At 41.0% G+C, this 13,571-nt stretch overlaps 2 protein-coding genes across 2 annotated transcripts; both read left to right on the top strand.

Moving 5' to 3' along the window:
• The first annotated feature begins 590 nt into the window (after positions 1–590).
• dhrsx (dehydrogenase/reductase (SDR family) X-linked) lies at positions 591–13,108 on the top strand. The gene is made up of 7 exons (XM_033978563.2): positions 591–706; positions 7,357–7,464; positions 8,171–8,242; positions 10,799–10,900; positions 11,491–11,698; positions 11,799–12,006; positions 12,161–13,108. The coding sequence occupies exons 1-7, from the start codon at positions 607–609 to the stop codon at positions 12,335–12,337; spliced, it is 975 nt and encodes a 324-aa protein (XP_033834454.1). The 5' UTR covers positions 591–606; the 3' UTR covers positions 12,338–13,108.
• Positions 3,831–5,946, top strand: LOC117381546 (E3 SUMO-protein ligase ZBED1-like). Its single transcript, XM_033978532.2, has one exon. The coding sequence runs from the start codon at positions 3,889–3,891 to the stop codon at positions 5,884–5,886; it is 1,998 nt and encodes a 665-aa protein (XP_033834423.1). The 5' UTR covers positions 3,831–3,888; the 3' UTR covers positions 5,887–5,946.
• Positions 13,109–13,571: the final 463 nt, after the last annotated feature.

The raw sequence follows: 13,571 nt of genomic DNA, 5'->3' as shown, positions 1-13,571 counted from the left end.
ACTGGATTTGTCTGTGATGTCAGAGAACCTCAGGCCTGCCTCCATATTAAAGGATTACATAGGATTTCCATTACACAATATGGAAATATATAACTTGCAAATTTAAAAAAGTGCACTGTGTAACTTTTCTGGTAGCCTCTGCCACCTGCTTGCAACGGAGTATAAGGGTCACTTAAATAAAAAAAATTATGCGGGCGCTATGAGAAAAAAAGTCCTAATATTACAAGAAAAAAAGTCGGAATATTACGAGAAGAAAGTCGTATTCTTATGAGAATATAGGCTGCTGTGCGTGAATGAGTTACCAGTGCATTGTGTGTGTGTGTGTGTGTGTGTGTGTGTGTGTGTGTGTGTGTGTGTGTGTATATATATATATATATATATATATATATATATATATATATATATATATATATATATAGTCTCATGTATACAATAGTTTCATTTAGTCCACTTTTAACCCCACAATTTTTCCAAATCCTCTTATGACGACAATGTCAGAGGGCGGAACCTTTCTTCCCTCAGCTAAAGCCCTTGTTCCCCTGTCTGCTCGTCACTCTCTGTTAACTCTCCGCCCGGACACATTTGAGCGTGACACGCCGCTGCAGAATGTGGCTGATGGAGGTTCTGGTTCCGTTGCTCCGGCTCTACCTTTGCGGCATGAAAGTCCTGTGGTACCAGATGTTCCATAAATCCTTCACGATGCCAGGTGAGAGTTCAGCTCAACTGTTTTTGTGCTGCATTTTGTGCTAAAAACAGACGCGTTGTTGCGCAGCGCTGAGCCTGAGCCCTGTCCAGGCTTTACATTTCCTCTTTTTACACATGAGCTGCATTCAGCACATCTAAAACTATGACTTTAGCCGCGGTTTGTCCTGTACATTTGACAGTTTGTATCTACTAAATTACACAGTAACAGAGATGTAAATAGACCCAGTGACTCCGGGTTTGTGTTTTTATCCAGAGACAAACGTGTCACTGTTTTGATCATGATTCTTTACATCCAGTAAAACGAGTCTTTATTTTGAGATGTTTAACCCAAAATGTCACATGTCTTTGAACCATTGAAGTTCAAATTAAAGCACAAGGCCACTCTTCACTCTAAAGACTATTAAATTCGATTAACAGCTTTGACATTTATTGAATTGTCTTCTTGAAGTTTGATGTGTTTTTGCTCATGAGACTTACACAGATCTACAGCTTAAGTCCAAGTTAAAGCTATACTATGTCACTTTTCCGGTGGAAGGGCTGCCACCATGCAGATGTTATAGCGTTACCTGGAATGATTCACATTATGGCACTAAAGTCCATCTCCATGGAGACAAGCGGGGGACGCCACAGGCCAGGTGACATGTCCAGAGGTGACATGTCCAGAGGTGACATGTCCAGAGGTGACATGTCCAGAGGTGACATGTCCAGAGGTGACACGTCCAGAGGTGACATGTCCAGAGGTGATACTCTCAGTTTGGTCTGGTAGATGGAAATTAGAACTATCCTTTGAAGGTAGTTGTGACGATCCCTAATCATAAATTCAAGAACTGTGTTATTATGATGAACTGTGTGGATACTGTACACATTCTGATATATAAACAGGTTTTACCATAATTTGCACTTTTTAAATAAAGAGTTAATACAAGGAGAGAGGGGGACAGTAAGAGGGGAGAGGAGGAAACTACCCTCAGCAAGGGGGGGTCATAGACATGTCAAATCTGTGGAGAGAGCGATTTAATGCCATACAAGGGAACATTTCAGGCAAAACCAGTACATACCATGAAGACAAGTGTTGACGGGGGACTGTCCACTAGAAAAGTTACGCACCTTTAAAAGAGCTTTTACTTTTTTCTAATAAGCACAAGAATCAAATGGACGCTCTGTCTGTGATTTGGACAGGATTTTTAAATAGTAAATGTTGAACTATATAGTTCTTTTAAAATAGGCCGATTGACCTATATAGTTTAGTAAATAATGTCTGTGATATAAACTCTTCACAGTACTGCGTTCATTTGAGGTTTTTAGTAAAAAGGGCAGCTGTTGAAATGATCACTGTTGTAATTCAAAGTTTATTATCCCCTGAAGGTCTCAGTGTTTTCTACCATTATTTCCAATATTTCTTCAGTTACTAAACATTAAATTACACTGCTGCTTTGTTTTCTAGTATTTTTAGTGATTTTTTTCCAGTGAAAGTGAAATTTATTCTATAAAGTATGTCTGAAATCTCCTTATTCAAAGCTAAATCTGTGACATTCTTGGAGAGATTAGAAGAAATCTCAGCCAAACAGAGTGCTGATTGTTCTATACAGTGTTCCTTCATTTTTTGCGGGGGTTGGTTTCCAAAAATAACCCGTGAAATCCGCGAAATAGGAAACTTTATTTTTTACAATTATTACATATATATTTTAAGGTTGTAAAACCCCTCACCACACACTTTATACACTTTTCTCAGTCAGGCATTAACGTTTTCTCACATTTCTCTCTTGTTTAAACTCTCTCAAAGTTCATAGATTCATAGATTTTAAAAAAATAAGCACAATATTATAGAACAAAACCAAATACTCTACTGTACTGTAAATAAAAATGACAGCTTTTCGAAATACTGTAACAAATTCAATTTTAATGATCAATCTATGAGGTTGGACACATAAGAATTGATTAATAGTGACTCAGGTGTATTTCATAGTTCCTCTGACCGCGCCTCTTCGTCCTGGCGTCGCTCCGCTGTATTGTCTTGTAATGTTCTTTTTCATCCTTACAATGGCCTTGTTGAAGTTACAACCCTTTTTACATCCTTGTTAAAGCTTATTGCTGCTGTCGTCCTTGTTATTTTCCTCCTTCTTCATGTGACGAACCGAAGATTAGTTTATTCCATAATGGCGCCCCCTACAGCCGCGTAACTTTTTCTGTGATGATTAGCATCTTCCTCAGCCTTTTGGGGGCAGGTGTAGGCGCCTTTGTCGGATCACACTGCGATCCAACATTTATGTGAATTTGACTGAACACATTCTGTACTGTACAGGAGACACGGCACGTCCCTCAGCCAATCAGGACGCAGAACACAATGCACGTTCATGTACTGTAAAACAAAAGCATGCAAAATTGCACCAAAAAAATCTGCGAAACTATGAATATTTGTATAAAGTATATTTGCATAAAGTAATGAAATGTAGCCTAATAAATAGACTTGTAAGTTGGACAGTTGCATAGAATGGCAGCTAGTATAAAGTCGACTTGTGAATCAATGTTTTATTACAGGAAAAAACAATGAACAGATTTCTTATAAATCTGACCTAAGCTTTCCTGAATTGCTGTTGGCATCACTTTGTTAATTAAAGCTGCACTGTGTAACTTTTCTGGTGGAGAGTCTGCCATTACTTTATTTCACAGTAGGACATTAAACTGATCTTTCTCCATGGAGACAGACAGCCAAGTAAGCTCATAATTGAAAAGAAATGTAAGATACGAGTTTAATGCCATAGTGCAGAAACTTTCCATTTGTCAAGCAGGTGGCACACTGTCCGACAGAAAAGTTACATAGTGCTCCTTTAAGTCAGTGTGTATTTATACCAATATCTATCTCACTATCCCTGTCAGGTTTTCACTAACAGAAGTGGATTTCTAACTGAACCAGAATCCAAAGCAAGGATCTGAACCAAAAGATCAAAACCGAGGTCCAGACCAAGATCTAAACCAGGATTTAAAAGCAAACAAACATCTACAATAGGATCAAACTAGGATCTCAACCAACCAACATCTAAACCAAGCAACGAGATCAAGACCAAGGTCCAGATCAAGATTTAAACGAGAATTAACACAATCTAAACCTAAACTAAACTAGGATCTCAACCCACATCTAAACCAAGACTCAAAACAGACCAGATCTTGGATCCAAACCCAACCATGGAGGGCAAGTCCGGACCGTCTGGCTCTGGGCTAAACCTCGTGGCTCATCCTCGCGCCAAAAGCAAAGTTTGGAAATATTTTGGATTCGACACGGATGCTGACGGATGCATTTTACACTGGAAACGGATCTACTGCCGAGTTTGCATGACCCAGATCGCGTACTCTGGAAACACGTCAAATCTGGCTTATCATCTTGAGAAAAACCATCCTGTAGAATACGGGGAACTACTTAAAAGCAATACCGACCAAATGCGAGAAGCCTTTGTCACTGCGTATACGAAAATCAAAACTGAACCGCTAATTCTCCAAGTCGCACAGCCTTATAATCAAAACATGCAACAAAATCTTTCCAACAACTGCAGACATAATGACTTAAGTTTAGCTATTCTTAACTTTATCTGCGAAGGCTTGTATCCAGTTTCAATCGTGGAAGAACCAACGTTTAAATCCCTGATGACAACTGTAGATTCTAGCTTTAGCCTACCTAGCAAATCCGACTTGGCGCTCAAAATGGTGCCTCAAATGTACTGCCGAATTCGTAATGAAGTCTTCTCTGAGCTGGCGAATGTCGTTTACTGCGGAATCTCTACGGATTTGTGGCAAAGTTTGACTCAAAACCGAACGTACATTTCTTTATCGATCCATGCCGTGAATTGCAATATGACCAGTGGATTTTCAATGGTGAACAAATGCCTCAAAACATTTGAAGTGCAAGAAGACAATACCGCGGAGAATATCACGAGAGAAATGTACGAAACCTTTGTGGAATGGGGCATAACGCATAAAGTTAGCGGCGCAACTACGAATGGATCAGTAGATATAGTAAAGGCCTGCTCACTTTTGGAGATGTCCGTAGAAATGCCTTGCCTTGGCCATACGTTAAACCGCGCTATGGATGAAGCGTTCCAGCTACCAAGCGTTGATACCTTTCTGGGTTGTTGCCGCAAGCTAGTAGACCATTTCAAAGAACCCGTTTTGTATACATTGCGTGAAAAGCAACAGATGTATGGGCTACCTTTGGCGACGCTAGTCTCAGATAAAGGCGGAACGTGGTTAGCGACATTAGCGATGCTGCAGATGCTAAAAGATCAGCAAATGGCTATCAATGCTGTAATAATGCATGAGGATAGCGGGCATCCTTTCAATTTTACACGCGCCAACTGGTCGCTTCTGGAAGGATTGATTGATGTACTTAAACCGTTCAGAGTTGTCGCTAATATGTTTACATCTTGCAAATTTCCAACAATTAGCATGGTAAAACCCGTGCTCCATATGCTGCTGAACAACAACTTGAAAACCAAAGATGGAGAATTGAAGGAGGTCCGTCTAATTAAAGAAGTTGTGGCTAAAGTTTTGACCAATACTTACTCTGAAAATTCACAACAGGAGATTGCAATGTTTCTCAATATTGCCACTTTCCTAGACCCGAGGTACAAAAAGTTGCCATTTTTGTCGAATAAAGACCGAGCAAAAGTTGAGTCGAACTTGATTGACGAAGCTAAAGCGATTCTCGAAAAGCAAAATGCGTGTCTGGAAGATTTCTCCTTTGAATCGGACGAACCCCCAAATAAAAAACAAGCTACATCAACACATGATAATCCGCTGGCGGCCATTTTCTGTCAATCTGAATCTGACCAAGGCCAAGAAGAGCTGAATTCGCAGGTCTTGGAAGAAATCGGTAACTATAAATCGCAGCGCGTGCTTGGTTTAAATGAAGATCCTCTACTGTGGTGGTCCACTCATGCTACGCTGTTTCCGACTTTGCCCAAATTACTGCAGAAATATTGGTGTGTTCCTGCAACTAGCGCCCCCTGCCATAGACTATTCAGCTCGTCTGGTACTGTTCTGTGCGGTAAAAGAAATCGTATTAACCCTTCCTTGGTCAATCAGCAAGTATTCCTGTATGAAAACTCAAGAGGATACTACGAACCAGAGCCATGTGAGGAAGATCTGGACGTTTGGGAGGCAAATTCTACTCTGGGACAGCCACTGTAATAAAATGGCAAAACATAAACCAATAAAAAACAATATGTCTAACTTGTCTTTTTATCATATGGACGCCATTTTAAGGACATCTGGTCATTCATGAGATGGAATATTGTTGTTTTGAGTTGCTAATTGCTATGGTAACTGTCCACATTTTTCATGAGTCTGAAATACGTGGATATTGTACATTTTTAAAATTGATGGCAATGAATGAACTTTTAAGAGGTTCCCCAATTATGCAAAGTAGATGTTTTGGCTAAAAAGAACTAGCTTTATTTATATTCTAGTTAATATCTCAAACACATAAAAATCCCATTTGGTGAGATTGTCTTCTTCACATTCTCATGTCCATATCTGACGCCAGTTTAAGGACTTTTGACCATTGAAAAAAACTGAATATTTGAACTTCCATCCAAAACCATGCATACTGTACATTTTATTTGAACTTTAAAATGTAATGATAAAACATCCAAATATAATTTTTTATGTAGACTTTGTAGGACTATGCCCCAATGGATGCTTCTGTATTGTGGAACACTTTTTATATTTGAACTCTTCTTTATTTATTGTTGCCTAGTGACACTAAAGCTACAGATGCTGCCAAGCCATTATGTCATTATTCAAATGAAGCAGTGTAAAAACTCCTACTGAAAGTGTTGAACTTTATTGTACAAATTTGAAATGTTTTGAAACCATGTAGAGGTCAGTTCATTTGAAAAGTGTTCTCTGTGCTATGCTAACGCTCTCACCTGTTCATTGTAAACTGATTTTTGTGAGTAAAGATTGAAACAATGAAACCATCTTTGCTTATTTATTTTTGCATGATTCTGTGAAAGTTGGCCCTAAATTGTTCTCCTTGAGCAGCAGGCCTCTGTGTTACATCGCTCAAGATGGAGACTTATTTGTTAAAAAGAGCCACAAATTGATTTGATATGTTTTAGTGGCGAAGCTTTTCTGTAGTTCTCTATTTAAATGAATGGACGGGACAGTGTTTTCACTTGAAGCATCTTGTGATACAGTATTTCTTGTGATATTTGATGGAGACTAAAATTGGAGACCAAATTCTGAACGTGCTACTTCTCCTGGTCTGTTGTTCTGTTCAAAGAACTCCGACCTAAAAGTGCTTCACCGTCACTGCACCAGGAAACACAGTGATGACCCAGTGCCACAGTGAGACCTTTCACAATACTCACAGAGCAGCGGTCAGAGGTTAAAGTGGGCAGGGGTGAGCGGCGGTCAGAGGTTAAAGTGGGCAGACTGAGCTGCTGCAGGAGCAGACGAGACTGTAACCTAGACTCATGGGGTCAGCCGCTGGTGTGGACCAGCCCCTGGCTGGACACTTAGACCTCGTCTGTCCTGTAGATGGCCCTGGTCCATCCCACAGGGTCAAAGGGCAAAGGCACATTTCACAGCGTGTTGTTGGTTCTATCCCCTGTTTAACTCAGTGCAGTGAGTCTGATGTGGTGACTCTCTCTCCAGCCTTACCGTCTCAGAGCGGAAGAGTCGCCATTGTTACCGGGGCAACCAGAGGAATGGGCCTGGAGACCGCTCGGCAACTGCACCGGCTGGGCATGCATGTCATCATAGGTACGAACGGACCATTCAGAAAGCAGGAGAACCAATCACAGAGCTGAACAGTTTAAATTGACCAATCAGAGAGGCCAATTCAAAATAACAAGTCAGAAAATAGAAAAGTTGTGGGATATTCAGTGATCAGGTGACACTCAGGGCTCTGTTTTAAATGAAGACGAGTGAAAGGTTGGTCTATTTTTTTATATTAAAGCCTTTAATATATCTGTGTAATCCCTGCTTTAATATAAAGTTTGTGATTAAAGAAATTATTTGTTATTTATTTCACATTATCAAGTTTTCAGTGTCAAAATTAAGTCATTTGTAAAGTTTATGTTAAAATGGCCTGGGGGGCATTTAAACATTTGAAATAGATTAAGCAGATACATTTTTGGGGTCTAGCTTACAGATGGTATTCTACAAATGCAATGGAATTAAATATAATAAATATATTAAATCACAATTGTAAGTCCAACTTTTCAAAACGGTTCATAATTTTCAATTATTGACTTCTGCCGTTTTGATTTAGCCGTCAATATATATTTCTAATAATGTATGTTTGCCGCCAGGACAGGTTTTCATCTCGTCTCATTTTGACTGGGTTTGGGAGATAGTCCCTGTTCTAAACAAGGGGTCGTCTAACCTGTCATCTGCCCTTTTAAGTTTAGATTCATTTTAATAGTGGAGTTGTTTTGTTGCTGAAATTTGAAGCTGATTTTGACAGTTGGAAATGAGAGAGAGGAGGGACAAGAGGCTGCGAGCAAACTCAACGCAGAGAACCACAGCGGAGGAAAAGGTGAGACTGAAACATCCACCATCCATCCAACTTATCAGTGACAAGATCTATTCTCCGACTATTTATCCAACATCTGGCAGGGCATCTGACACAACACAACATCTGACATGGCAGGGCATCTGACACAACACAACATCTGACATGGCAGGGCATCTGACACAACACAACATCTGACATGGCAGGGCATCTGACACAACACAACATCTGACATGGCAGGGCATCTGACACAACACAACATCTGACATGGCAGGGCATCTGACACAACACAACATCTGACACGGCAGGGCATCTGACACACCAGGGCATCTGACACACCCCAACATCTGACACGGCAGGGCATCTGACACAACAACATCTGACACGGCAGGGCATCTGACACACCAGGGCATCTGACACACCCCAACATCTGACACAACACAACATCTGACATGGCAGGGCATCTGACACAACACAACATCTGACATGGCAGGGCATCTGACACAACACAACATCTGACACGGCAGGGCATCTGACACAACAACATCTGACACACCAGGGCATCTGACACACCCCAACATCTGACACGGCAGGGCATCTGACACAACAACATCTGACACGGCAGGGCATCTGACACACCAGGGCATCTGACACACCCCAACATCTGACACAACACAACATCTGACACGGCAGGGCATCTGACACAACATCTGCAGATTCACATTTTGACCTGCCCTCATCTCAGTCTAACACTACAAGGATATAGGAGGATGGGAGGGCATCTGACACACTGCCTTTTAATCAAATCAAATCAAATCAAACTTTATTTATATAGCACTTTTCATACAAAAAAAAAGTAACACAAAGTGCTTTACAAAGCATTAAAATCAGTCCCACCCACCAAACCCACCCAGCCACCCGACAGCCCAACAACCCAACCCCAACACATCAATAATCATAACCAAACAACCCCCCACCCCAACACACACTCCCACCCCCCACCTCAACACATGTTAAAATACCTCAGTTTCATTTAAAATATGTTTAAGTGGAACAGGCTGGATAAAGATGAACCAGATGAGAGAGAGAGAACAGCCTTGTAAACCAAATAGTCTTTTATAAATCAATAAAAAATATTAACGCGTTAAATTAGTTTAAAATATTTCCCAATTCTGTTTAACAAAATGGTGCTCTGGCGTCCTCTAGTGGAGGAAAAGCATCATCGCATGTCTGTGTAACAGTGGTGTTTGGACGCCCTCTAGTGGAAGAAAAGCACCAGTACACGTCTGTTTAACTGTCTGTGTAGACCCTCAGTCGTCCAGGTCTGATCCATAGCAAACAACGAAGTTAAATCTGTCAACTGGACAAATCTTGTAGGAGTGAAGACGTTTCGCTGCTCATCCAAGTCTCTTCTTCAGTTCTGGTCAGATGCTGGTGACCACTGCCTTTAAATCTATCTGAGGGGAGGGGCTAACCACACTGAAACTGTAAACAGCTATTGTCTCCAGTTTCAGCTGAAACTACCCTATTCAGCCCTCACCGACCCTGCTGTTGTTCTCATTGTCCCAGAACAATGAGAACAGATAGATTTAAAGGCAGTGGTCACCAGCATTCTGACCAGAACTGAAGAAGCGGCTTGGATGAGCAGCGAAACGTCTTCACTCCTACAAGATTTGTCCAGTGACAGATTTAACTTCGTTGTTTGCTGTTTAACAGTGGTGTTTGGACGCCCTCTAGTGGAGGGAGCTGTGTGCGACAGTTTAAATTTAATATTGTGCCACAGAAAAGGGTTTGATCTGACAATGAAATAAAAAAGCTAAGTCATTTTCAAATAAACTTTGATAAACAACCAGAAGAAATAATTGATTTAAGTCTTCAGTTAAGCTGAAAGCACATACTTTTTATTTATATATGTATGTGTGTGCGGGGGTGTGGGGGGGTGTGGGGGGGTGTGTATGTATGTATATATATATATATATGTATATGGGTGTGTGTGTGTATATATATATGTATATGTGTGTGTATATATGTATGTATGTATGTATGTATGTGTGTGTATATATATATATATATATATATATATATATATAATGTGTGTGTGTGGGTGTGTGTGGGTGTGTGTGTGTATGTAATCTCCACACACACACATATTTGTCCTCTGATCTGAAAGTTGGTTTGAATCCTGTTTTTGATATAAACATCATTGACAGAGTGAACCAGTTCCCACAGATGAATACTGTTGTTGTGTCCTTGGGCAGGACATTTAACCCCCCTCGCCCCAGTGTGTGTGTACACTGTGTAAATCTGTGAGTCGTTCCTTGATGTAACGTGCTGGAAAGTTAGGTGGAAAAGTAAAATCTAAAATTGTGAGCATTTACCATTGACCATGTTTCCATGGAAATATGCAGGTGACATGTCACTGTAGCTCGTAGATTGTTTTATTTGTATTTATTTTTTGTGGTTGTGTATTTTTGCTCTCTGTGGTGAAGTAGTTCCATATGTTTCTAAGTAACTCTTTTGGATTCTGTGGTTTCATTAAATATTTGAGATTGTCTTTAATAAAAGTATTTGTGTTTTTAGCCGAGTTTATTTTCCTGGATTTGACGTCGCTGAAGTCCATCCAGCAATTCACCCAAAACTTTAAACAGAGACGCCTCCCTCTGCATGTGCTCGTCAATAACGGTAAAGTTGGACCTGGTTTAGACCTGTTTTAGTCCTGGTTTAGTCCTAGTTTTAGTCCTAGTTTTAGTTTTGGTTTAGTCCTAGTTTTAGTCCTGTTTAGTCCTGGTTTAGTCCTAGTTTTAGTCCTGGTTTTAGTTCTGGTTTAGTCCTGGTTTTAGTCCTAGTTTTAGTTTTGGTTTAGTCCTAGTTTTAGTCCTGGTTTAGTCCTAGTTTTAGTCCTAGTTTTAGTCCTGGTTTTAGTTCTGGTTTAGTCCTGGTTTTACTCCTGGTTTACTCCTAGTTTTAGTCCTGGTTTTAGTTTTGGTTTATTCCTGGTTTAGTCCTAGTTTTAGTCCTGGTTTTAGTTTTGGTTTATTCCTGGTTTAGTCCTAGTTTTAGTCTTGGTTTGAGACTAAATCTGGAACAAACCATGAATAAACTGAGGCCAGACCAGGGCCAAATGGTTTCTCTTGCTTTCTTAATTTCTCCTCTTTCTCCTCTCCTTCTCCTCTTTCTCCTCTCCTCCTCCTCTTTCTCCTCTCCTCCTCTCTTTTTCTTCTTCTCCTCCTCCTCTCCTTCTGTCTCCTCCTCTCCTCTCTCTGTTCTTGTAGCCGGTACGATGCTCGTCCCGGAGCGTCAGACCCAGGATGGTTTTGAGCTTCACTTTGGTCTGAATTATCTGAGCCACTTCCTGTTGACAAACCTGCTCCTGGACGTCCTGAAGGATTCTGGGAAAGCGGGGCGATGTGCACGAATCGTCAACATGTCGTCAGCAACGCACTATGCCGGAGTTATCGACATGAACGACCTCAACAGGAGGTACGACCAGAGGAAGATGAGGAGGGTTTCTAAGCCTAAAACCTAAACAGCAGCAGTACTCTTAGTCCTGGTTTGGTCCTAATCCCCGTCTGTCTCTCAGATCCAGTTACAGTTCTCATGGGGCGTACTCTCAGTCTAAACTGGCTCTGGTCCTGTTCACGTACTGCCTCCAGGAGCAGCTGACCTCTGCAGGCGCTCAGGTCACCGTGAACGCAGTGGACCCAGGGATGGTGGACACAGCGCTATACGATAACCTGTGGACTTTAGCACAGATGCTAAAAAAGCCTGTGGCTAAAATACTGTTCAGGGTAAGTACAGAGTCTCCTGATGTAGGACTTATCTTATGTAGTCCTGGTTTAAACACTTATATGCACAAAGTCAGCTGAATTTAAATATGCACATTATATTAATAAATGTAATAGCAAATATAATAATAAAATAATATGAATAATATACCTGCAGACACCAGCAGAGGGCGCCTCCACAGCCGTATTCGCCGCAGTCTCGTCTCAAATGGAGGGAGTGGGCGGAGTTTATCTTTACAACGGTGAAAAAACGCGATCGGCTGAAATCTCCTACGACTCTGATCTCCAGATACAACTGTGGAAGAGGAGTTGCCAAGTGGTGGGACTGCAGTGACTAAACGACACTGAAATACGAAAATAACATGTGATACTAAACAGTCCAGTAATAAAGTTACACTTAAATCCCCCGAGTTTAACCTGAGACTGTCACAGAGTAACTATAAACACAACACGTCTGTAATCTGTGTCAGCACTGGGCCTGTCCACCTGAGATTAAATACAGAATAATACAGAGTAATACAGAATAATACAAAGTTATACAGAGTTAATACTGAGTTATACCCCCTGTTGAACATGAACACAGCCTTACTGTCACCTGTGTGTTTTAATGCTTGAGAATGTTCCAGTCTGTGCCTTTCATTTCTTTCAATGTTGATTTTATCTAATCATTTTGTATTTTAACTCAAATAAGCAAGATACAATTTATAGCACTGACTAGGTATTTTTTAGTATTTGTTTAGTGGTTCCCATTAAGTCCTGGTCTAGTCCTGGTCTAGTCCGGGTCTAGTCCGGGTCTAGTCCTGGTCTAGTCCTGGTCTAGTCCTGGTCTAGTCCTGGTCTAATCCGGGTCTAGTCCTGGTCTAGTCCTGGTCCAGTCCTGGTCCAGTCCTGGTCTAGTCCTGGTCTAGTCCGGGTCTAGTCCGGGTCTAGTCCGGGTCTAGTCCGGGTGTAAGTCAGACTGCACATTTATTATAGAGACCGGTTTACCAAAAAAAAAGTGCTAAACCTATTTTTGAATTTAAAATATGAATTGTAAAAACTTTGTGAAAAAAAACATCTGTGCCTTTGTTTTTATGACAGTATTAAAAGTCTAAATCTTATTCAGAAACAAATGCTTCTGTCACATCAGTGTTACAGTGTACAGACGTGTGCGACTGTACAGACGTGTGCGACTGTACAGACGTGTGTGATTGTACAGACGTGTGCGACTGTACAGACGTGTGCGACTGTACAGACGTGTGCGACTGTACAGATGTGTGTGAGTCTGTTTTACAGATGTGTGTGACTGTACAGACGTGTGTAACTACAGATGTGTGTAACTGTACAGATGTGTGTGAGTCTGTTTTACAGACGTGTGTGACTGTACAGACGTGTGTAACTGTACAGATGTGTGTGAGTCTGTTGTACAGATGTGTGTGACTGTACAGACGTGTGTAACTGTACAGATGTGTGTAACTGTACAGACGTGTGTGAGTCTGTTTTACAGACGTGTGTGACTGTACAGACGTGTGTAACTGTACAGATGTGTGTGACTGTACAGACGTGTGTAACTGTACAGATGTGTGTGA

The sequence above is a fragment of the Periophthalmus magnuspinnatus genome, chromosome 2 (genome assembly GCF_009829125.3).
Source record: "Periophthalmus magnuspinnatus isolate fPerMag1 chromosome 2, fPerMag1.2.pri, whole genome shotgun sequence".
In the NCBI taxonomy this organism is placed as follows: Eukaryota; Metazoa; Chordata; class Actinopteri; order Gobiiformes; family Gobiidae; genus Periophthalmus; species Periophthalmus magnuspinnatus.
Note: the sequence above shows the minus strand (reverse complement) of the source record. Positions and strands in the feature narration are given on the sequence as shown.